This window comes from Alexandromys fortis, unplaced genomic scaffold (genome assembly GCF_014885135.2).
Source record: "Alexandromys fortis isolate MF-2015 unplaced genomic scaffold, M_Fortis_MF-2015_v1.1 scaffold_73, whole genome shotgun sequence".
In the NCBI taxonomy this organism is placed as follows: domain Eukaryota; kingdom Metazoa; phylum Chordata; class Mammalia; order Rodentia; family Cricetidae; genus Alexandromys; species Alexandromys fortis.
In genome coordinates, this window is record NW_026067959.1 from 8,898,659 (window position 1) to 8,925,046 (window position 26,388).

A 26,388-nucleotide genomic window follows, 5' to 3' on the forward strand; every position below is an offset into this window, starting at 1 on the left:
AATATTTTATCAGAACAACAGAAAGCAAGCTAAAATGATGTCATGCAGTTTTAAATCTGCTCCATCCAATGATCTGCTGCTAATGCAAGCTAACCCTTGCCTTACTTTATACATGGGGAAACTCACAGAAAGGAGACAAGGCTTTTTTTATAGTCACACAGATAGAAAAGCAGATTCCACGCAAATCTCACAAACTCGCAAGTCCATGTGTTCCCTCGGGATTGCCCTGCCTTTTTTCCACATAAGTCATGGTGGCTCTTTTCTCCTGGACCTTGTCTGGATGGGGAAGATGGTCAGGCAGGAAGTCAGCTGGAAGAAGGCGCCATGCTTCTTTTATAAGATCTGGTCACTACTATCAATCATTTGGCTATGAAGTACCCCATTCCCAAGGCCCAAGTGTTAAAGACTTGGTCCTTGGTCCACGATGCTACTGGGAGGTGGCAGAAGCTTAAGAGGCGGGGCCTACTGGAATTGATGTTAGACGTTGAGGGTGTCCACTCGAAGGGGATGTGGGGACCCCAGTCCCTTCTCACATCTCCTTTTTACTTCCAAGCCGCTATGTCTCCCGCTGCACTGCCTCACCACAGGATCAAAGACAATGGGGGTCAAACTTCTTGACTAGTGAACGAAATAAACCTTCCCTCCTTCAAATATCTCAGGTATTACGTCTTAGTACTGCAACGCTGACCCCTAGTGTGTTTCCTATTCCTTCGACAAAACCCACTGCTCCAGAATGGTGTCAAAATGGGGAGAATGTCCACAGGTGTGAAGAAGTCGCTGGCAGCAGCTAACCTGGCTAGCTTGCCGAAGGCAGGGGAGGAGACAGGCCTCTTTAACATTTTCCCACAGTTCCCACAATTGCGGAGAAGTCTTATGAAGGAAGGAAGGAAGCCAAGTTCTATACTTGGCTTTGCTGTAACATGGGAGCAGCCATGTGTGGGCCTCTGCCTCCTCATCTGTGAGACAGAAGAGACTGGGTGACATTATAGGGGAGCCTTTAAGAGTCACAGGGCACAAAGCAGTGATAGTAGTAGAACCCTCAACCACGTAAAATGTTATTCCAGGATAATAATGTGAGCTCAGCCCAATTCTCATTGAATTCTCCTAATCAATGTAAAAAGAAAGTTGTTTTAAAAAAAAAAAAGATTTATTTATTATGTGTACAGTGTCCTGTCTGCATGTACACCTGCAGGTCAGAAGAGGGCATCAGATCTCATTACGGACAGTTGTGAGACCACCATCTGGCTGCTGGGAATTGAACTCAGGACTTCTGAAAGAACAGCCAGTGCTCTTAGCCACTGAGCCATCTCTCCAGCCCCTCAAAAAGAAAGTTTCCCATTGGTTGCTTTAATCAATGGCTTTTTATTAGCTGGTAACTTTAAAATCTATTTGTATTGTATTTATTTCGTTATTGCCTTCCAAGCAGCTGATGCTATTGACCCCATTATTGTAACACTGGTTTCCTTTTTAAATAGTTGATTTGAGTAAAAAGTGAAGTTGTGTTTTTTTTTTTTTTTTTTTGAGAGCCAGTGTTCATTGAGAAAAGAAAAAGGAAAGGAAGGTCCAGAGAGTTGACTCAGAGCACTGGCTGCTCTTCTAGAGGACCCAGGTTTGTTTCCCAGCACCCACACGCTGCTCACAACAGTCTGTAGCTCCAGTTCCAAGGAATCCAGCTCCCTCTTCTGGTTTCTGTGGGGATCAGGCATTCACGTGGTGCATGGACAAACATGCAAGAAAAACACTGATACACATAAATAATGTAATAATTATATATTAATGAGTATTATTAAGAATAATTAATAATAATTATTATTAGTTTTGAGACAGGTTTCTCTGTGTATCTCTGCTATCCTGGAACGCACTCTGTAAACCAGGCTCTTCAGACTTAAAGATCCGCCTGCCTCTGCCTCTCGAGTGCTGGGACTAAAGGCATGTGCCACCACGCCTGCCTAAAACTAAATATTTTTAAAAGTTAAAATAAGGAAAGTCATGGTGCTCACAGAGAAAGAGTAGATATGTATTTAAAACCACTCCAGGGGCTGAGATATAGCTCAGTGGTAGAGTGTTTGATTACAATGTGCTAGACCATGGGTTTGATTCTCAGCACCCGATAACACATGCGTACAAACACCCTGTCTATATGGGCTTATGTCTACATAAAATGTTAGCCATGTTGGACCTGTTGGCACCGGCCTGTAATCCCATCTACCACCCAAGAGGCTAGGGCCAGAGAATAATGAGTTCATGGCATGTCTGGGTTCCAGAATGAGTTCAATGCCAGCCTTGGCAACTTAAGGAGACTGTGGCTCAAAATAAAAGTAAGGAGAGGATTGAGTGTGGTTCAGCATAGAGCATTAGCTAGGATATGTGAGGACCCAGGCTCAGTCTCCATCAAAAAGGAAGTAGGTGCAACCCAGCCGTCACTTGGGGTGTAAAATGTTATTACTGCTCCTCCTTGCTGTCCCTCTGAGTGACGGCCACTGCCTTCTCTAACCACCGCAATGTCAACCCTGCTCGGATCTCACGCCATGTCCCCACCCAGGGGATGGTTTCTTCTGGATATCAGCAGTTTTCTTGTTTTCCATCCCGCACGCACTCCTTCTTTACTATTGCCCTATGCATACTAAAAAGCACCAATCTTTGTTTGGTTCATACAGCCAAGGAGGCCAAGTCCACCTCCCTCTGCCGTCTTCCGTCCACAACTCCACATCCACACAGCTGCCAACTGTGAACGTTAATTCTGTCAACTTCACTGGCCCTGGGGTGCTCAGGTGTTTGGTCAAACGTTTATTCTGCGCATGGAGGAGTGAAAAATATACATTTTCACGTTAGTAGAATAAAGCAAGAGATACACCAAAAGGTGGGTGGGCTTTGCCCAGTCTGGATTTCAAAATGTCCTCTGTTCAATTGTCTTACCCTGGGACACTGAGTTTTATTTTTCTAGCTCCCAGATTCAACCGTTCAACCAGTAAAACATTGGCTCTTGGCCCCTGGGCCTGCTGGCTTTCAAACAGCTCCTCTACTGTCTCTGCTGGTCCTGAAGCTCACCTACGGCAAATCTTGGAACTTCTCAGTCTTCACAATCATGGGATCTCAACTTTATAATAAATCCCACCCCCACGTCCTTAGTCCATCATGGGATCTCAACTTTATAATAAATCCCACCCCCACGCCCTTAGTACAACCTGTTCTGGAGCACCCTGACCAGCGTCAGTCCCACAGGTGCTTTTCCTCATCAAGAGGAGAGCTGACTCCATCCAGCTGTCCTCTGGCCCCTTGTGCAACCTTCCTAAGCTGGAAGACTTAAACCTACAAGTTTGCTCACGTATCTCTCAAATCCTGGCTTGCACTGTCCTTATCTGAATGTCCTCTTTCTCCTTCTGCTTGAGGGTGGTGACTAGTACCTCTCTTTCTATCCCCAGAGCCCAGTGCAGTGCCCTCTGTTGTTGAGGAGGTGAATATCACCTCAAGCGAAACAAGGTTCAACATTTGAAGCCGGCGAAAGCTTGACATGATGCTACATAATTGAATTTGAAGACAAATAATACCTGTTTCAAAAGTTACTCCTCTAGAGGCCGTCGACAGCACCTGCGAGATGCTTAGGCAGTGTTTCTGTCACCTGCAGAGTTTTAAAAGAAGTCTCGTGCCAGATCTCACCCTGGAACAACTACCTAAAAGGCTCTGGGGTGCTTTGTAGGCAGTATTGTTTTTAACCTTCCCAAATAACTCTTACAGGCAGTTGGAGTTGGAAGTCACAGCCCGGAGGGAATGCAGGTGAGCTGATTTGGGTTTATATGAGGGATTGACTTCTCTTGAATGAGAGACTCCAGTGCTGGAGAGATGGCTCAGCTGTCAAGAGAACTGGCTACTCTTGCCAGAGGACCCAGGCTGGGTTCCCAGCACCACAACTATCTATAGCTCCAGGTCCAGGGCACACATGTATGTTCATGTAAACACACATACACAGAAAATATAAATAAATAAATAAATAAATAAATAAATAAATAAATAAATAAAGGCTTCAGTGTATCTTTGGTTGCACAAAGGAAGGTCAGATGTAAGTGAAAAATTACACCAGTAACTAGTATTTATTGACCACTTACTCATTCCTTCTGATACCCAGAGAAATAAGCACTGTTACTGGGTATCATTGCACGTTGTGCAAACGGAGACTAGGAAATGGGAGAAGCCCTTGAATTTACAGAGATCACCAAGGAAGAGAGCTGAGGTGAGGCGATATGAACCCAGATACCCAGGAGGCTTCAGAGCGCCTGGAAGATTTGGCGCTCCAGTGACTCTTGAGTGTATGTGCCAATGTGCATGCGTGTTGTGGGCATGCACACAGGCATGCACATATCTAAGGCTCTCTTCTCGGCTGTGCTGGTGATTGAACTCGGGGCCTCGTGTGCATATTAGGCCGGTTCCATACCACTGTGCTGTGTCCCTGGCCCTGGAGCTTGGGGTTGGGGCCTGGCTAAACAGAGAGCAGAAGACCTCTGATAGGGGAAAAAGCAGGACCTTGGGGCATGGTGACGGGGTAGGCTGAGGCGACAACATTAGGGAGGGCGTCTCAGGAGAGGGTAGAACCCATGGGCTTCAGATGGTAGTTTCAGCATGCTGACTTGCCAAGGTTCTCCCTTACGCCAATTGCCAGCTTTAGCTAACTAAGTTGTGGTAACTCTGGGAAAGGGCCCAATTAGGGTGGGATAGCAGAGGGGTGCTCTCTACACGGTCCTCCCTGAGGCCAAAGTGGTGAGCACTGTTCATCCAGAATCCCAGAAGTATAAAGTATAAAGTGAAGAGCCGAGTATCACTGGGGACGCACAGGAAGCAGACTAAGGCAGAAAAGACCCCGAGACTACAAGAACAGGAGTAGTTTACCTGGTTAGGGGGGGGACCCTGGTACCTACTATCCAGAGACCCTAGTGAACTGGGAGGTCTTCTACAATATTCCAGGCCATTGTTAGTGACCCATCAATACAAACAGAAGCTATAAACATGAACTTAAGTAACCTTCTAGCCCCCACCCTCAATTAGGGCCCAATAGCTCACAGGTGATCTTCGGGAAGTCCGACCCTACCTTTGGTTAGAGAGTGAATCCCCAGCTTGACCTGGGAAAAGTTTCCGCTCCCGATCTCCCCTCGAATTCGATAGAAGCCTATGCGTTTGCCCAACGTGATCTCCCTCATCACCTTCTCATCTTGGCACATGTCCTGAGTTAGTTTCTCGAAGGGCGTCAGGTGGCGGGGCTGGTCCTCCTCGCCCTCCTGGGCGCACTCGGTCTGACAGCTGCTCTCCGTGCTGTCCCGCCGGTCCCACCTGTCACAGTGTGTGTGCACCAGGCCGCCTCCATTCACAAACACCGCAGTCATCGTCCACGCAGGCTCATGTGTCCATCTCAGCCCAGAGCCACGGTCAGGGCAACTTGTAAGGCAGGCAGATGTGAGCTGAGGTCTCCCGGAGCAGCGTCCATGAGAGCTCTGAGAGTGAGCAAAATTCCAGCGGGGCCTCACTCCTGGCCCTTCACGCCTTCCCTCACTCACCTCAGCTTTCCAAGCACTCGCTGGGGAAGCTAGATGCAGAGGTGGAATCTGATGTTCTGTCGTCTAAGTGGCTGCGATGGGGGACAAAGGCTCCGTTTTATTTCCCTGTGCGACCGGGCAGTCTCGCACTCCAGAGTGCAAAAGCCCTTTGGAGGCCCCCGAGTCCCCGCAGCGGGTGCTCGTCGCTGACCTTCATATTGTGTTTCTCTTGCCGTCAAATCGCAGGACCCTGGGGACTTAATAATCTGAACTCCAAGAAAGGAAGAGTCTTGTAAGTCAGCCTCTGGTCACACAGGCAGCGAGAGGATTAAATCCGCACAATGTCACTTTAGCCGGCCTTTATTTAGATGAGCCCTCTTCTAAGCCCTGAGCTGTCCTGAAAATTTGGCAGACGACGGCTCGTCCTGAGGACAGAGAGTAAAATAATTAGCGCATTCGAACGTGCCGCACAGGAGAATGTGAGACCGCCTCGTGAACGTTTTTCTCAACATACTCTGCGAGTTTGTGAGTCTTATTGATAGTAGATGCTAAATTACATACGGTCTAACAAAAAGAGAAGTCAACATGCACACATGCTCTCCGTGCCAGCTTTAGGAAACCTAGATTGTCCATGCGTCTCAAGCAAGGCAACTCTGTTTCTTGAAGTTTAGGAAAATACACATGTTGTATTAGTTCGGTTTTTTTTAAAAAATCGATTTTTTTAAAAAAATACAAGATAGCAATAATGACAACGTTTATCGATTCTCAAACTGCCTTACATTTTTGCGAATCTTTCTTATCTCCTTTAACGCCGTCATATTCCAGTACAGCGTCTCCTTCTCTAGTTGTTTTTGTTCTCTCTGTTTTGCCATTGACAAAGGCGACTTTTCTCCTCTGCTCATTTTTTCCTTATATTTCTGATGGGCTGTTCATCTCATGGGCCATGTCCATGTGAGGGACAGAAACCCAGGGCAGCACGGCTAAGGTGCCAAGGCTGCCCTGTGGACCGCATTCCAGACTTAGCCTGCACCCCCTGTTCCGTTCATCGTCTGAGACTCCCAGAGCCCTCTGAGATGTTCACAGAATAGCACTAAGCATCATCTCCCTGAATCCCCTTGGTGTTTTGATTATTTTCCGAAATGTCACTTCTCCGTGAAGGTGGTAAGCACAGCCTGTCCCCACGTCCCCTCCCACAGCACGGAATGCTGGGCTCTCTGTGTTGAGAGCATTCCCTAAATGTGTCATTTTTGAACTTGAGAGTTTTTTTTTTAACTAAAAATTTGGAAAAAAGGAAAAACACATCAACAAACAAACAAAAAGACCCAACTTAACAGATTGCCTTGGAAATACAATTTCTAGTCTGCTTGAAGAAATTGTGTTATTATTATAGATAGGGCTGCCTTATTGTTATTACGGGCTAAGTATGGGACTGCTATCAGAAAGGGAACTTTGTGCCCAATACTCCTCCTATTCCTGGATATGGGGACATGAAGGTAGATGAAGGTTACAGGGTTATAAGGGGCCACTTAGCAATAACTAATACAGCTCTAAAGTAGAATGGTTCAGATGCTAAAAACACTAAGGCGAAAAAAGTCAAAAGTCCCTTTCCTGGATTAAGGGGATTTCAGGCACTAATTAGTAATTGTCCTAGGTTCACAGACTCCTTTGAGACACTAACAAAATCTATGACCAGGAAAAAGCACACCCACACAATCTGCATCCAATGTTAGAGAGTTCACAGGCATTCTGAAACTTGTCTCTGGATATCTGGCTAAGCTAAGTTCAAGTGACACTAGACACGGACGGTCAGATTTGCAACGCGGAGCTCACAAGAGACAGGGGTAGCGTCAACCATGGTTCTGAAAGAAACTTTAGCTTAACCCATGCGAAAGAGAAGGGCTAGTCTGGGCAGAGTAAGTCAACTAACCCATGCAAAAGAGAAGTCTGGGCACAGTAAGTCACTTACAAGGCAGCAGGAGCTGTGAAGAACTCTCGGCTCTGCACCCTCTTGGAGTGCCTCCTCTCTGGGCTGCGGCTGTCAGTGGCCTATTTTACCACAGCTAAATAAATAAAGAAGGTGTGCTTTGTTCTTTCTGAGTGCGCCAGGACTCTGCACAGTGCCTGGCGCTCATCTGATAAGTTTATTAAAGAAGAAATGAATTAAGTTACCCAATGTTAGCTTTTAGTCTGGTTCAGTAGAGGCAAATACCTTTTTTATTTATAAGCTAATAACACTAGCCCAACATTTAATTATCTCAGAAAACTCGCTTCAGCACATTCTTTCCAAAGCCTGGGCTACGCTGTAGCAGCTGTTGGGATTCCTGACCCCACCTTCCTGTGTGAGGAAAAGCTTAGCTGTAGTTCTATCATCTGACTGGGAAGTGGTGCTGGACCCCTACTAATGCCTCTCCTTGCCCTTGCTCCCTCCAAGAGGTCTACTCTTCCCAAGTCCTCAGGACTCCAGGCACCTGCTTTCTCCCACACAATTGCTGACCCAGGACTCATCCTCTCCTCCTCTGGCTCCCCAACACTCTCATTGTGGGCTCCACTTGTGCCCTGGGATTGCAGTGTTCTAACCTCACTAACCAAATTGACTTCGGGGGCCTCCTAGAAACAATAAGTCCCCCTTCTCCTGGCTCCACATCGGGGAGAGATCAGATACGGCTGCTGACAGTGGCCAACTGTATTGTGGTTTATGAGTTGTAGACCCTCAAGTTAGATTTCTTGCAACATGGCCTTAAACCGATTCTCTTTTTTTCTTAAAAGCCAGGAAAACAATTAATCTTCTATTTAAATTAGATAAAGAAGCTTTTACAGATTTACAAGAATTAGGTTTGTATTGAAGATGAATTGAAACTCATTGATAATGCCAATGATCCAATTAGGGGGAAAGGAGCCCTTTTCTACTCCAAAATAAATCACATAAATAGATATAAACAAAATAATTCACATAAATAGATATAAACAAAAGCATGAAACACCGGGGGCAGGGGTGGGGTTGAGTGTCTCAGTGGTTACAAGGCTGAAGATTGCAGAGCCGAAATCGTGGTGATGGCTTGAGTGTGGGAGAGCAAGCTCCCAGCCCATACTTCTCCAAAGAAGGCTAAACGGCGCTCTGCCCTCCTCTCCCTGCCCAGTTCAAGAAGAACCCTGGGCACAGGAGGGAGTATTAGGTAAAACTTGTTTACAGAATCCCATTTCCTTCATCTTCCTGCACCTGCAGTTTCTGGAAAAGAGAGGACTAACCATCTAAACCTCTAGGCAGGGGATTCTCATTGTCTGGACTAGCTCCAGAGGAAAAGTCCCCCCCCCCCCCGCCCCCCCCCCCCCCNGTGAATGGTCAGTCCCAACACTCCTCTCTCTCTCTCCTCCCATCTTGCCTATAGATATTCCAGATCTTTCCAACTGTCTTCAACTACCAGCCTAGGCTATGGATCCTGCTTTCCAATCCAGTACTCTGCCTCTTGTCTGGTTATGGGAACTGCTCTAAGTCACTTGGGTTCCATCAGCAGGGCCAGAACTTGCAAGAGCAGGGCCAATGTACTTGCAAGAGCAAGATTGTAAATACATGTCTTCCGGACTTGGGTCTACCACAATCATAAATGGTCTAGAGAAACATACGACTCAGGGAGATATTCTATTGATGCCACCCTCAGAGTTTCTCCAGAGGACTGCCAGAGAGAGAGAGAGAGAGAGAGAGAGAGAGAGAGAGAGAGAGAGAGAGAGAGAGAGAGAGACCACATTTGGAGACTGTGCAATGCAAAAGCTCTCTTGAGTGCCCATTTCACAACCCTTGGGTGCTAGAGCCAACCACCCACCCACCCGGCCACACATACACATGAGAGAGAGACAAAAAGGGAGAAAGAGGAGAAAGAGACAGAGACACAGGGACAGAGAAACAGGGCAGAAAGACACAGAGAGAGGAAGAGAGAGAAAGAGATTGTGAGTTTGTTTTTAACCCAGTCTTAGTTTCTTCCTAGTAGAGTGAACGGCCACACAAGAGGCACCAATAGAAGGGCTCCAAAATGAAAGAGACCGCACCCACCCAAACCACCATGACAACCAAGAGGAACTTAAAGGAAACAGAACAAGAAGGAAGCAGAAAGCATCCATAAAATCAAACCAAAACACTAAAACTTAAAAGATCACTCAGACATGAGAGAGATCTCTTGAGAATTAAATTATTTACTTGAAGAATCTTATTTTTTTAGTCTAGAAGAGATGAGCAATAGAGAATAAAAAAAAATCTGTCAATCAAATTAGAAGTCCCAACATCTGATTATCAGAATTCCCAGTCATACTGCAAATTTCTCAATAATAACAATCATTAGGAAAAAAAAAATCCAGGTGGTGGTGGTGCATGCCTTTGATCCCAGCATCAGGAGGCAGAGACAGAAGGATCTCTGTGAGTTCAAGGCCAGCCTGGTCTACAGAGCTAGTTCCAGGACAGCCAGGGTTACACAGAGAAACCCTGTCCTGACAAACATGTGTCATTATGCACTTGAATTGCTAATAAACTTGCTAATAATTGCTAATAATGACTTTTCTAAGTCAGTCTTAAGAGAGGAGAAGCTCCACACACTCTCACATTCTACTAGAATGAAAATCAGAATAAAAGAATGCCCAGGAAGGTTAGATCTGCATAGCTGTGTGGGTCCATGAGGGAAAGCACGTCCACTGTGCAAAATTTTATTTCCACCCCCTCCCCAGGGACTTACATTAGGCCTCTGTCAATAGAAATCCTACTTAGAGTCTAAAGGGCGGCTACCCTCAGTGCATATCTTGACTGCTCTTTAGTGCTAGATCATGTTGAAAATTAAACAAGTAATGGAAGTTAAGGTAATGCTTAATTTCAGAGGGAAATCTCCCATTTTTCAGATGCAGGTAGTTCCCATCGTTGTTTTTACCAGGTTTTTTTTTTTTATGGACCCTAGTAAGAACTTAGACACTCAGTCAGACAAAAAATATGGAGTCATGTCATCATAGATCAAAGTATCCGGAGGAGCCAGAATGGACCTTAATTACAAGCTTACCGCTGCCACACAGCAATGCATTAAATAAGATGAAAGCAAACAGGGCTTACTTGGTAATTTATTTTCTAGACTTGCAACCCACTGTGAAAATAATATCAAAGGAAGCCATCTTGCCTTTGTTCTCTTTGTCTCTGTTTCAAAACTTCTGGGCCAGGCTTTCAGACAGTCCCTTTGTTGGTTGGCAGGGTCAGGCTCGCTTAGAAGAAAATCTGGGTGCTTTTTTTTTTCCCTATATGTGGCAACAAGATTTGGTGATAATCAGGCTGTGGTTGTAATCCTTCCCAGACACATTACACCCTCACACAGAGATCGTTAACAAACACAGTTCGTTTGAAAGTTTAGCATTTAGAAATAATTTGCGCCATCTTTACTTTTGGCCTTAGTTCTTAACATACACAATGAGATCCCCATGGGGAGCAGCAAAGACATTTTGAAGCAAATGTAAACTCGCTATGAACTGCTTCTACGCAAGTGCCGCCGCTGCTACTCTGTAACACAGCTGCTTCCCGACTTGTTATCACAGGGTGCTTTCCCCAGCTGCTCAGCCTGGGTCTTCCGGAGGCCACCCACACTCACAATCCAAGGTCCAGATGTAGCCTACAGTCAGATGGGCCTACGTCAGCTCTCTTCCCATACTGAGTTCTACCACACCGGAGAGCCCCACGACCATTGAGATCCCAGGCTGAAACATCTGTGATAGGGTGCCCTACCTAGATGACCCCTCACAATGCCCTTCGCATGCTAAGCCAGCCCTTGCTCCACTCCAGCTGGGTGATCATGCAGGAAGTCAAATCTTGTAATCCCCCAAAGAAACTGGCAATTGAGAGTTTTTGTTGTTGCTGTTGTTGTTGCTGTTGTTGTTGATACGCTCTCTAAATCTGTAAATGGTGAGTTAAATATGTTTAAAACATAAGTAAATGGAACCGAAGGGTTGGACCAGGGTTGTGTGGTGTGCCCTTTTGTGCAGATGCACAGACCATGTGTGTGCATGCGCAGGCCATTCAACGGGGCATCGTCTTGTGTAGAATGCCTAGCACTTCAAACCACAAATATTCTTTTACAGAAGCAAAATTTAGCGACAATTTAAAAATTATATTGTATAGGAACAGGACGGGGAGGTGACTCAGTGGGTGAAATGCCTCTCTTTCAAGCATGAGGACATGAGTTTGGACCACCAGCCCCTGTACAAAAGCTGGATGTGGTAGTCAGTATCTATCTCCTAGCACCCGGGACTCAGAAAATAGACAGACCCCAGGGGCCTATGGCCAGCCAGTCTAACCAACACAGAGGGCTCCAAGACAGTGAGAGGCCCTGTCTTGAGAGTGATGGAGACCCCTCGCATCAACTTCTGACACATCTGCCATGAATGAACGCCCTGGCAACACTGTGAAGTACGCTGTCTTCAGTCCTCTTTCACAAGGGCAACTGAGGTCAACAACGTTGCCTTTGGTTTTTCCACTGTTGGCTTCTTGACTGCCAGAACTGAGTGTTTAGGTCACCTGACAGTCTATCAACCACGCGTTTCAAAAAATACTAGGAAGAGAAAACACCACAATCGAATAGAAAGACTCCAGGTTCCTGGATGCGGAATAGAAATTTAAATCCCATTTATGATTCATTTTGCAAGCACAGATCTCCCCATCATCTTGAAAAGGCAATGCTTGCCTTCAAACAAGCAGGGAATGACGTGGAGATAGTGTGCCACACACCCAACCACGAGCAGGTAGCCCTGAGCAGAAAAACAAACACGGTCCCCGTGTCCCCAGAAATAGCTGATTTAGGAAGCAGTGTGGGAACACTCATACTTATTTGCAACTCACAGCTTATTTTTAGGGGACTAAAATGTTTGCACATCAAAGCCCAGACTGCTCCTTTGCTGCTTGGTGATGTCACTTCGTTCCAGAGGGATATAGTCTGGAAGATGTGGAGAAGATGTGAAGCACATGGGCCATGGGATCAGGGAATTCAAGAAAACCTTTTCTATTTGAGCCAAGCTAAGGAAAGTCTATCGTTCACGAGCACTTACTGCTGTGAGTGAGGGGAGAATACTGCACACACTTTTATTATTAAAAAGTTCGAGTGCAGGGGCTGGAGAGATGGCTCAGTGGTTAAGAGCGTTGCCTGCTCTTCCGAAGGTCCTGAGTTCAATTCCCAGCAACCACATGGTGGCTCACAACCATCTGTAAAGAGGTCTGGCGCCCTCTTCTGGCCTTCAGGCATACAGACAGGATATTGTATACATAATAAAATAAATAAATAAATAAATAAATAAAGTTCGAGTGCATTTGAAAGCCTTATCGAGGCTCCCCTGTCTGACTGATCCCTGCACACAGAACAGGCAACACACTTGAGATCAGGGCTGAAGATCAAGCCCAGGGCCTCATGCATCCTGCGTTAAGTCTTCTGCCTGAGAGATTCCTCCAGCCTTTGTTTGCTTTTAGGGTTCCCAAGATTCAGCATGCAGCCATTTTTGAAAGCCCCTGTTTTACAGCACAGAAACCTGAGCCAGGCGTGCTGCTATCTGAAGGCTGTATTTTCCCATTTCTGCTGTGGCTGGACTTGGCTGTATGCCTGCATTTCAGTCAGGGACTATGAGAGACAACTGGAGAGAGGCATACCTGGTCCTCTTGCTTCCTTCCATCTTCTGGCTGGCTGGAATGTGGACACAATGGTGTAATAGAAATCACCAAGATGGAAGCCAAGTACTGAGGCTGGCAGAGCCACAGAGAGAAGTGTGGATGCCATCATAATGGACTGTGAGGTGCCATAGGCCCAAAACAACACGGAGAAATGAACGTGAATTGAAACTCCTGAAACCATGAACCAAAATAATGTTTACTCCTATTAATTTATTTTACCACATCATTGTTTGTTTTTTAAGACAGAGTTTTTTTTTTTTTTTTTTTTTTTTTTTTGTAGCCTTGGCTGTCCTGGAACTAGCTCTGTAGACCAGGCTGGCCTCAAACTCACAGAGATCCACCTGTCTCTGCCTCCCGAGTGCTGGGATTAAAGGTGAGCCTCCATTGCCTGCATTTGCCACAGATATTTTACGACAGTGAGAGAAAGCCAACTGGTGGGGCTTGATGGTGCACACCTACAATTCAAGCACCCAAGAGGCTGAGGCAGGGGCATGTGAAACAGTCCAGTCTACATACCAAGCCTCTATCTCATAATAACATGTATATAGATAAAAACCAAACAAACAAAAATAAAACCAGGAGAAGCTGACTAATCCAGATTCTGCCTTCTTTAAGCAATCTGATGGTTGTGCAAAGAGGTGCCTTGGTTTCTTACATCCAATTCCATTCTGTCTGGACATTTTACAACATGAATAACTACTTCTATAATTAAAATTTATACCTGTCTACACCTATCTATCTGTCTATATAGAGATAGATATAGAGGATGAATAGAAATAGACAATAGATAGATGATGGATGGTGAGCCCAGGACAGAAAATCAACTGCAGAAACTTCACATTTTAGTTTTCTGGTACTGCAGACTATTTCAAATATTACACAAATACCTTTGTGTAATCTAATTCACAAACCTTAGTTTTATATGTTATCCTGTGGGAGAAAGAACAGAGATCCACAAAGGTATGCCGCCGTAACTTCTGAGTAAAAAGTTAGTTTCAACAAACAGTATTATCAATTTATTTATTTAAATGTTCATTGCAGGATGTGTGTGTGTGGTCATGTGTGGAGGACAGAGGAGAGCTCTGTGGAGTCAGGTCCCTCCTCCCTTTACAGGGGTTTGGGGGAATCGAACTCAGGCCAACAGACTTGCACAGCAAGCCTCTTTACCTGCCAAGCCATCTTGCTGGCCCAAGCCATCCTTACTTTTCCAGTAATACTGTCAATTAAGTAATGATGGACATTTCAAGCTCGAGAATTTTTTGTCTGTATTTGGCAAATGTGTTCTGCTTTATAGCACACAAGCTTTAGGGGAAAGGAATTTAAAGGAATTTGTACTTTCATATTTTTTCAGTGTCTTTAATGAAAGGTGTTTCTATTCACTTCTAAAATACTGTGGGTCTTACGCAGAAGACAGCAAGAGTGTTCTTCCATTAAACACTATCAGGAGATGCTGTGAGCTGAAACCACCAAAGGGGGACTTTGCGATCGCTGGCTTAGGGTCAGAATTAGGGCAGGCCTTGGCTTCCCACTGGATGTCCCTGTGTGTTTTTACCAGCAAGTGAGAGGACCGGACCCAGGATGTCTTTGGCTCACTTGGCTCCAGACCTTCAGGGACTCTGGATTTAGCAAGGCTAGCAAAAGTTTCAGTAATGTCACATTGCCCCCTTCTGGACCTTTGAAGTATCCACATGGATCAAACCATCAAAAAGCCGTAAACCACACCGAGCCTGCTGGAATACTATAGCACAGTCAGTCCTCTTTTTCTGCCGCACACAACTTAGAAGGCAAGCCTGGAAGAACTCTGATTCTTGGGAGACAATCCAGAAAAGGCTCTCAAGGTGTGAGAAGCAGTGATTCTCACTTCATATTAAGAGTGCCGAAGACTCAGAGCATGGAAAACAGAGTGACTTTGCATGGTTGGGTGTCAACCTAGAGAAAAGGCAAGCAAGCACATGCTCGCGCGCGCGCACACACACACACACACACACACACACACACAGAGCTGGCATGCTGATTTGGCACACAGCATTAGCTTTATGCTCTTAGTTGCATGCATTCCTACCTCCTGAATTCTTCATAGGCCAACTTCTCCATTGCCTCCCTCTCCAAATTCCCCATCCTATTGATTCAGGAATCGAAGTCTTACCTAATATATACCCTGGGATTCAAGACTCCCTCCTTTCTGGTTTGTTGCAGATTGCCTGTGACTTTTTAACCCTAGATGAACTGAGAGAGTCTAGATACACTGACAGCTAGAGAGGACAGGAGTCCAGCTCCTCCTGCTTGCCTGGGACTGTCTAATGGCCCCTAAAGGCAGCTCATTCTAGAAATGATTTGTTACGAATGTACAACCCCCACCTGGTACCGTTTCTCCTCTCACTCCCCACTGTGTATTTTCTTCTGAAGTCATCTCAACAAGTCTTCAGTCACACGCGGTACCCATGTCCTCAGTGACTCATTCTGCCCTCCTTAGGTCTCCCTGCTCCTGTGTGATGGCTCCTGCCTCGCTTCCTCCACTCCAGCCCAAGCTCATGTTTCCCTCTGCTACGTACTGACGGCACATGAGAGCTGCGTGCCGGTGTCTGGTCTTTGCCTGAACACAGCTCCCTGTCATTTGGGTGGGTCAAGCGCCCTCTCAAGTTGTCCTTGAGACCGTATTGACAATTCAGACGGTGCCCCCACCTTTACTCATACCATGCATACATTAGGTCTTCTCCAGGAGAACTTGCCTGGATGTCAAGGAGTGGGATCGATATTTAGATTAAAATCGGAGAATGAAACTTCTGAATTTTTTCCCCTCCAGAGTAGTTCCTCTCCCAGCTTTCCCTGTTTGGTAAACGGCAAAACATTTTTCTACTGAAGTCACAGACATTGACCCCTCTCTTCCCTTACGTTTCATATTGAGTCTGTGTTGGCCTTCCGTCAGAGACTACCCGGAACACAGCCCCTTGCCACCACTACCTAACCACCACCAGCTTTTGCTTGATTATCTTTTGCCCACTGGAGAGATGGCTCAGTGGCTAAAGGTACTTGTCACCAAACCTGATAACTCAAACACACATACCCACAAAATAAGTCATTTTAAATGTAAAAATTGAACAGAAACACAGCTCTTTTTGCCCCTGCATGCCCATGACCTACCACAAATGGGGCCTGTTTCAAACGAAGTACCCAGAAAGAGCCTCTAAAAAGACATCAGATCAGGTCATTTCTTAAAACCCTTTGAAGGAGGGCGATGGTGGCTCCCACCTGTATCCCAGCAAAGGGAGGCAGAGGCAGGTGAATCTCTAAGTTCAAGGCCAGCCTGGTCTACAGAACAGGTTTGCGGACAGACAGGTCTACACAGAGAAACCCTGTCTTGAGATTTAAAAAAAAATTTTTCAAAACAAAACAAAACCCCTTTGATAACTTTCCATTTTATTCACAGTAAAAGCTTACAATGTCCTCCAAAACTCTTCCACATGGGGCCCCTTTCCCCTCTGAGGTCACCTCCCCCAATAGCCGCTCTACTCACCCGCACTCTGCCTCTCCTCTTCTCTCCTCATTCTTAAACGCACTAAGCCTGCTGTCACCTCGGCCAGCGCCCGCAGACTCTGTGAGTCTGATTTCACTCACCACAAACCAAAAGGAGCTCTCTCCTGTACTTCCGACACCTGAAGCCGTGTGGTTTTCCTTCACTGCTTTATAGTCGTGACTCATTATGTCAGATGGTCTCTCCCACCAGATCGCGTGTTTCTTAAGGGCAGTGACCCTGCCTGACTTATTTAGACTACAGTAATCTAGACAGGGTGTCTTAGTTGGGTTTCTATTGATGTGATACCACGACCGCAGGGCTGGCGCACACCTTTAATTCAGCACTCGGGAGGCAGAGGCAGGCAGATCTCTGTGAGGTGGAGGCCAGCCTGGTCTTCAGAGCAAGTTCCAGGACAGGATCGATAGATACTGAGGAAACCCTGCCTTAAAAAACAACCAGCCAACCAACCAACTAACCAACCAACCAACCAACCAAACAAACAAACAAAGACCACTACCAACAGTAACTTCGGGAAGAAAGGGTTGGTTTGATTGTATAGCTTATAGTCCATTATTCATGGAAGTCAGAGCAACAGCTGAGGGAGGGACCTGGAGGCAGGAACTGAAGCAGATGCCGTGGCAGAATGCTGCTTCCTGGCTCGCTTCTCCTGGTGACAAGTCAACTGGGTAGTTTTATAAATAAAAACGGAAGTCAACATTTCTCTCAGCCCATACACAGTAAGTAAATTGAGACTGATTAGACTTGAGCTCTAAGCTTAGGTGAGAGAAGTATATGCAGGCAACATCTTCAGAATTCTGCTGAGCAGGGGCTGCAGAGATGGCTCAGAGGTTAAGAGCACTGCCTGTTCTACCAAAGGTCCTGAGTTCAATTCCCAGCAACCACATGGTGGCTCACAACCATCTGTAATGGGGTCTAGTGCCCTCTTCTGGCCTGCAGGCATACACACAGACAGACAGACTATTGTATGCATAATAAATAAATAAATAAATAAATAAGAATTCTGCTAAGCATTTTGGACTAGACACAAAATCCAAAGAAAGAAAACAAAGTAGATGAATAGACTTTATCAGAATTAAAATTATCTGGGGCACTGGAGAGATGCCTCAGAGGTCCTGAGTTCAATTCCCAGCAACAGCATAATGACACACAACCATCTGTAATGAGATCTGGTGCCCTCTTCTGGCTTGAAGGCATATATGCCGGCAGAACATTGCATATATAATAAATAAACAAATCTTCAAAAAGAGAATTAAAATTACCTGGATATTAAAGAGAAGCCACTAAGAGCCAGATGTGGCAGGGTATGCTACACTTAAAATCCCAATATTTGGGATGGTGCCTAGAGCAAAAAGATTGCAAGTTCAAGGCTAGTGTGGGCATCAAGAGACTGCCTCAAACTAACCACAACAATAAGACACCATTAAGAAAACCAACAGGCTGGGAGGCAGAGGCAGGGACATCTCTGAGTTCAAGGTCAGCCTGGTCTACAGAGTGAGTTTCAGGGCAGCCAGGGCTACACAGAGAAACCCTTTCCAGAAGAACAAACCAACCAACCAACCAACAAACAAACCAATAACAAAGAACCATTAATGACCAAAGAGTGAAGAAACACACTGCCAATGCTAGCCAGCAAACAGACCTGGCTAACAGAGTTCAACCTAGACTTTTAGAGGAGTTGAAGGGAGGTTTGCTCTTTTGTTAGCGCCAGGTTTCAAACTCAATACCCGGCAAATGGGTGTAACACAGGGAGTCTTCAGTACCATATTTAGTTGCTGCTCTTACTTTATAATCTCGAGGAACTTCCATAAGTTAATTTATGTCCCCTCCAAAGTCAGAAACGGAGGATTAGAGTAGCGCAGTTAAATAACCTGTCCGGGCTCATTCAGGTGCGAGAATCTAGGAATTCTTACTGATGATCAGCTTCTCGGTCAGTTTATTTTCAGGTCTCTATAAGCACTAGCATTTGTTCAGCTAACAAACATTTATCAACTGTCCACCATGGGCCATTGATTCCTTTTTCCCCAATGTCCTGAACATCCACTGTGTAGCTGAACAGAGATAATCACTCCACTATTGAGGTGAGAATATTAAGTACCAATGTGCACCCCGTGTCTCTGGTGTGGAGACTGGCAAGGACAGAGCTCAGGTTCTACACTAAGACAGTTAAATTATCAAATGTGTTTCAAGGAGATCAGGTAAGGTAAACAGGTCACAACACACGTGTATTTTCTTGGATAAATATCTATTTGGATCCTTCAAGTGTTTTCAGAATTGGTTATTTGGAGGCTGAAGAGATGGCTCAGCAGTTAAACACTTGCTGTTCTTTCAGCAGACCCGAGTTCAGAAGATATAACACCCTCTTCTGGTCTGAGGGCACTTTTACTTATGTGTACACACACACACACATGTACACACAGACGTTACACACACAACAAACACACACGCATATACACAAAAAATTGAAACTAAAACAAATGATTTTTAAATTTAAAGGTAGCTCATTCAGTTTTATTGTTACATTTGTTATTTCCAGATTTTTGACCACTTATGGTGGCATACACCAACCGGTAAGATTTGCTGAAGGTGAAGGCAAGAAGATCACAAATTCCTTATTGGATACATGATTTACAAAAACGCCTTTTTTCCCTTTTCTGTGAGTTTCCTTTCTTGATATTGACCTTTGAAAAAGCACAAATTCTTATTTTTTTCTTGAAAAAAAAGTATACATTTTGATGATGCCCCCATTTCTCTGTTTTTATCTTTTATTATTTTTACTTTCGGTATCCCATTTAAGACACTGTCACCTAATCTAAACTCAGGAAAATTTATCCTTGTTTTCTTCTAGAGTTTTAATATTTTAACTCTAATATTTGTTGCATCTTGAATTAAGTTTGTTTATAGTGTAAGGTAAGGGCTTAATGTCATTCTTTTGTATGGTGGCTAGCTCCTTATATTTTAGCTATAATTCTTTAGGTTTCTCTGCTGTTCTTGTTTTTAGTATTTTTTGTTTAGTGTTGCTCAATTGTTTACAATGGACGCTGTAACTTAGTAGAAATTGTTGTAAATTTCTGTTAACTGTAACAATAGCTAGAAATTTTCCCTCCTTTGTAGCTCCATTCTGTCTATTTATATTATTATATTGCTATGTCTATGTGTTCAAATATGATAAATCATTGTTTTATTTTTTTCTATAATTGTGTGTATTTTCTTATTGTTAGGCAGGGTCTCACGTATCCCTGCCTGCCCGTCACGAGGCTGAGACTGACCTTGGAATTCCGACCCTTTCACCTGTACCTCCTTAGAGCGCTGGCATAATAGGTGTGCTGGGCACTGAGCCAGGGCCTCGGGGATGTTAGGAAAACACTCTGCCAATTGAGCTACGTCCCCAGAACTTTTATGTCTTTTAAAGAAGTTGAAACTAGGTTTATTGGTACGGTCCCATAATCCCAGATACTCAGGAGGCTGAGGCAAGAAGGGCACAAGTTCAAGGCCTGACCAAAGAACTTAATAAGGCCTTGTCAAAAGAAAGGATGGGAGAGGGGAGGGGAAGGGAAAAGAGGGAGGAAGGAGAGGGGGGAGGGGAAGGGAAGGAAGGAGAGAAAAAGAAAAAAAAGGCCAGATGAGAACCGTTAGCAAGTATAGATAGTCTCAGGTACTATTACAAGCCCTGAGTGTGAAGAAACACTCTCTGCTTTGGTCTGTAGGCAGCATCGTTGCTCAGCTGCGATGTATACAAATGAATGAATAATGATCCCCATACAGACATTAGCACATGACCGCAGAAAGTGCCGTCAGATACAGACACACATAATATTCAGAGAGTTGTGATTTAGGGGGGCAGTGACATGCAGAGGGAGAATTGAGGAGATTGCTTCTAAGCAGAGAGATCTATGGGAAAGGCTCTTCAGCTCTGTGCGTACTGTGTGCACAATAAATGTCCGGGAACGAAAGACGCGTCCTGTGGTTGTACAGATCTGGGAGGACAAAGCAGAAGACTTTTAGTCTTAGAAATCCCTGTGCTGTCAGGCGGTGGTGGCGCACGCCTTTAATCCCAGAGGCAGGGGGGATCTTTGTGAGTTCAAGGCCATCCTGGTCTACAAGAGCTAGTTCCAGGACAGGCTCCAAAACCACAGAGGAACCCTGTCTTGAAACAAACAAACAAACAAGACAAGACAAAAAAAGAAAAGAAAAGAAAGAAGGGAGGGAGGGAGGGAGGGAGGAAGGAAGGAAGGAAGGAAGGAAGGAAGGAAGAAAGAAAGAAAGAAAGAAAGTCCTGTGCTTAGCCTAGTGGTGGTGGTACATGCTTTTAATCCCAGCATTCAGGAGGCAGGGAGGGAGAGGCAGGTGGATTTCTGTGAGTTCGAGTCTAGACTGGTCTACAGAGCAAGTTCCAGTACAGGCTCCAAAGCTACACAGAGAAACATTGCCTTGAAAAACAAACAAACAAAAAACAAAACAAAAAAAAAAAAAAAGACTGAAAAAGAAAAAAAATCCTCTGCCTCGTCTTGGTGTGCATAGCTCAATTCCCCCTTATGAAAAGCCATGAGCAGCCCCTGTCCCCCATTTCCATACAAGACATTCTCTCAGCTTACCTCAAAATTATTCCTGATATCTGCAGCGGGAAGGGAAATGCTGTTTTGCTCATATAGACCACAGAATCTTTATACTTCTTAATCACTGCTCAATTAAGAAAATGAAAAAAGACATTTCTTCATAGGTTTATCCCTTGAGTATACCAGAATCAAAAGTATATGCTGCTTTTTAACAAGCTTTTGTCAGAAACAGAATAACCTCTGAGGATGCAGGACACCCAGAACTCACGCAGGGCCAGGCAGTCATCTGGACCTCACACAAAGAGAAAGTATGTCAAAACCAAGCCGGCCTTCCAACTTCAAGGAGGCTGTAAATGACGCAAGCCCGCTGAAGAACATGAATCACGGCGTCAAAGAGCGTAAGGCTCCTGTGATCTTCCTACCTATGCCTCCCAAGTGCCACCGGGCCTAACTGATGGGGTCAGTGCTGGAGAGCGAACCCCGGATTTCATGCAAGTTAATGCAGGTGCTTTGCCTACCAAGCTACTGCCCTAGCCCAGACATACCTGACTTGCAAAAAGCAAAATAAACTTGTCTTTGAAAGGATTCTGAAGGGACTGGAGAGAGGGTTCATTGGTTAAACGTGTTTGTTACTCTTAGAGAGTTCTGGAGTTCAGATCCTAGGACCCATGTCAGGTGGCTCATAGCAGCCTGTAACTCCAGCTCCAGAGGATCTGACACTATCTTCTAAGGCACACTAGGGTGCTTCTAGGCTTCCTAGGGCACCGCACGCGCGCGCGCGCGCGCGCACACACACACACACACACACACACACACACACAGAAAGAGGGATTTTTTTTTTTAATTAGTTAAAAGATCTGGCTCTTAGAAGGCCGATACAGGAAAACTAAGTTCCAGGGCAGCTTATGCAACAGTCAGACCCCATCTCAAAAAAACAAACCAAAAAAGCAACAGAAAATTAACAGAAAAGGGGGTAAGAAGACTGGATCTGGCTGGCTCTGCCTTTATTTCTCCAACTCCTGGGCACAGGTGACTGCACCGAGGCCTTGGTGACAGAGAAAGACAAATGGAATTAGAGGCCCTTTGCTCCCCAGAGTTGTCCCTGAGCGGGGGCTGATGGAAGTCGTGATCACACGATGGAGAGGCAGCTGAAGGGCAGCCTACCAGGGAGCCAGCGGGCCTCCCAGCCAGTTCTTAGAATCGCACTGTTCCACGGAGCTCGCTAATTGCCCTGTATTTTCTGACTGAAAAAATTTCCCCAAGGAGGCAAATGAAGGTAGCTAATGAGGACCTGCCATCACACAGGGCAGTGCGGGAGCAGAGCTCCGAGCTCTGGGGACCGACCATTATTTAAATGCAAAAACATTTCAAAAAGATTCTGGCAGGTCTCCGGAGCAGGCGCTGGGTTACTGGCAGGAGTCTCGGCGCGCTGCCTCCCACCTGAGCCCTATGTAGCTTCAGCTTGACTTTTCGATTTATAATTGGGAAGTTAAGGAGTGCGCGGTGAAAACCAAGCCGTCTCTAAGCGCTTTATTTATTGTCCGTGCATACACAAGGAAAGCCAGCGTGCCTTCGGCGTGCCAGAAAACTTCAGCCTTAGCAATACTTAGCTGTGGTCAGGGAGGAAGGAAAGGAGACCAGGGTGGAGGTGAGATCCAGCTGTTTTCACAGTTCTACCATGTGGACCGCTTCTGTTATTGTTTTTGTTTTGATCATAATTAGCCCATAACCTAAGGGCTAAAAAAACACACCTTTATATCTATTGCTATCTGAGAATGTCTCTTATTTCTGAAAACCATGTATTTAAAGTAACTTAGATCTAGTGCAATTAACTGTTCCATCTGCCTGGGATGATGGAATTCAACACTCGAAAAAGTTTTGAATCTAGAAATAGATGACCAAGAAAGGGTCAGCAGTCACAATGTAAGTCAAGTGGCATAATTACCGATTAGAGCATACCCCCCCAGGTAGAGGTGTGCTCTAAACACTCAAATATTGGGTAAAAGAAAGAAAGAAAGAAATGAAGCCAAGAGTAGTGAGTGGCACACACCTCTAATCCCAGCATTCAGGAGGCAGAGGCAGGCGGATCTCTGTGAGTTCGAGGCCAAGCTGGTCTACAGAGCTAGTTCCAGGACAGCCTGAGCTACATAGTAAGACAAACTCCATCTTGATAAATAAATAAATAAATAAATGAAATAAATAAATGGCATTTGTGGGTTCCTGTGCTCTCCACCGAGCCTTGCTGGAGCAATGAGAAAAAGCCAAAACTATAGTTAGGAATACATCTGGTAGGCTTTCTAAATTTATTTTCTCTTGAAGTTGGGACTTGGAGAACCTGACACAAATCCAATGAACTCTAGACCCATGATCATGATTGTGCACACACACAAGTTCTTGGTGTTCCAGAATATTCAGGAGCAAACTTAGAGCTGTGTTTAACCTCTGCCTGGAGACTGCTCCCAGATGTTAGACCGATGGGTAGGGAGTGGCTCGATTACAGGTGTCAGTAAAGCTGTGTCTCAGGCTGTGGCCTCTCCTTTTTGCCTCTGACTCATTATCCCAGGATAAGGTGACCGTGAGACTTTTGTGTATATAGGTGATCACTAAACGGAGGAAGAACAGAGATGGGAAAATAAAAAGGGACCCTGGTGACCCTTCTGTTCTGATCAAGTTGGGTTGAAGAGCCTTCGGGTAGAGCTGTGAGGGCCTTGAAGGCTGCGGGGGGGGGGGGGTCTATTCTGGGCTCTGAGGTAGGGCATTTTGAAGCACAAAGACAGGAGTTTCTGCAGAGGTGTTGGAGGTCAGCAGGAGGCTTGCCTGGGAGGGAGGAGTCCCTGCCACAGGTCAGGAATGATGAGCGGAAGAAACCAGAGACACCGGATGCTGCCCTGACTTGTTTTCCCCTCACTTGGTCCTGGGGCAGGATGGATCCCACACAAGTGGACAGTCACTCACATGAACTAACCAGTAGACCTAGGGGACATTAAACCGATGAACTAACCAGTAGACCTAGGGGACATTAAACCGAGATAGGAACGTCTTAAGATCCCCTGACACTTGATGGCTACTTTCAATACGTCTAAATAATCATAACAGAATATCGTAACTAGGGTTTATTAGGCTTGGTATATGGCTAGTACTATGGTTTGTGGTACGCCTCTTGAACGTTGGTCCTTTCTCTTCCTCTTTTGTTCCCTGGTCAAGCCTAAGTGGTTTTGTTCCACAATGCTCTCCTTGCCATAAGGCACTACTCACCACGGTCCCAAAATCACCGGGGCCAATAGATAGTGAGCATCAGAACAGCCACAACTGGGAGCCGCAGCCACCTTTCATCTCGTGACCTGATTGCCCCATCTTTGTCACAGTCACAGAAAGCAGTACAGCGCAGGTAGCTGTGCTTGAATTTGCAGTTGTATGTGAGGTTTGGCAAGGACTGATGGCGTCTGCATGCGCCAGGGATTGAGAGGTCTGCAGCTTCACGCGCAGTAACCATGCATTCTCCCTCCAAGCTATTTCCCCAGAGAAGAATGTGAAACCCCATCAGGGTTACACCTACCCTGTCTCTAGTTGGTTAAAGCAGCCTGCTTATAGACTTCCCTCCTTCCCACCTTGCTCAAAGTAACTTTATCCCCCAGAAAACTACCTACTTGATCAGCCTAAAATGCAGGTTTACAAAAAATTCCTTTTACATGTATTTATTCACTGTGTATGTGTAGGGGTGCACACATGCCGCTGTGTGCATGTGGAGGTCAGAGGGTAACATGTGGGCCTCAGGGACTGAACCCAGGCTCCAGGAAGGGTCCCTAGATGCTGGTTGAATTGATCTGAGTGGATGGAAGTTTTTAAAGCTGGCATGACCCCCCAGAAAGTAGGGAAATAGATATTTCTCTCATAAGAGTATTTTTATTTTCTGAAAAAATTAAACACTATAAACAACTATTTTATGAGAAAAAATTTTAAAAGGTAAAATGAATTTTTAAAACAACCCAGTATTTTAAAATGCTTTTATGCCTTTCTCTAAACAAGGGCAGGTCGGCTAGAAGTGACCCTGGACAGCTCACATCTGGTGGAAACTTTCTGGAACACCGTGGGTTTGACGAGGTGTCCCTCTGCTGTCCTATGGCAGGCTCTGGTGCCCCGGGAAGCACACAGCATGCGGGTAGACACTCCTAAGGGGCCGTTTGAATTGGGAGCATCAGAATGTTTGCAAACCAGCGTTTGTGCCAGCCCTAAACAATGAAAACAAGCCGAGTGTGGAAGGCTGCTGAGGCTAACAGGATCGCACTGAATGTAGAAAAGTCTCAGTTCTTCCTGGGTTTTATTTTTAGGAGGTGCTATGTTAGTCTCTTCCAGCAGATTTAACTTTATTTTTAAAGCGCAAAAAATAATCTCCACTCTGTTTTTAAGACCTTCTCTGCCTGTCTTGGCTTCTCCCAACAGTTCGGCAAATATACACACCCATGAACTTGCCTGGGCCCTTCTTTCTGCTCTTGGCTTCTCCAAGTTTCTATTTCCCCCATGGAGCCAAAGGCAACACAGAGCAGCAGTAAGTTAAATCCTACCTCTAAGGCACTAGCTGCTCAGTCTCTGTCCAGGATCCCAAAGAATCCCCAGTCTCTTTCCCCTCAAAGACAGGAGACTCACAGTTAAATACCTAGTTTGAAGGAATAGTCTGGGATCTGCTTCAATTATGCAAAGTATTCCTAAAGGTTTCGTGCTAGGTGCCTTTACAAAACCAGTCTCCCTAACTGGAACACACTTGGCTTTTATACTTTGCCTTTAAGTCTCTCTCTCTCTCTCTCTCTCTCTCTCTCTCTCTCTCTCTCTCTCTCTCTCTCTCTCCCCAATTTGTGTTAACTAAATGCTCTTGGGTGTGGGGTCTGCCCTGGAGTGTGACTGACCTAGTGGGGTTCTGCTTCCTCTCTCGGCAGCTATCAAGTGTCAATCACTGTCACCCACCTCCCCTCCCCACCCCACCTCCTTGCTGGCATTTTGTTTGACTTGAGCTTGCGCAAATATTGTGGGAGCTGTCACAACCCCTGTGAGTTCCACAGCCACCCTGCTGACCAGGAACTACTGCCCCATCGCCTCTGGCTCTTGCCATCT

General features: G+C 45.4%; 1 protein-coding gene across 1 annotated transcript in view; it reads right to left on the reverse strand.

The window, feature by feature from the left end:
- Nim1k (NIM1 serine/threonine protein kinase) overlaps positions 1-26,388 on the reverse strand; it is a 47,224-nt gene that overhangs the window by 11,040 nt on the left and 9,796 nt on the right. Inside the window, exon 2 of the mRNA XM_050152767.1 lies at positions 5,081-5,947. Within this exon, the coding sequence (XP_050008724.1) occupies positions 5,081-5,372 (292 nt within the window). The 5' untranslated portion in view covers positions 5,373-5,947. The remainder of the gene's footprint in view (positions 1-5,080; positions 5,948-26,388) is intronic.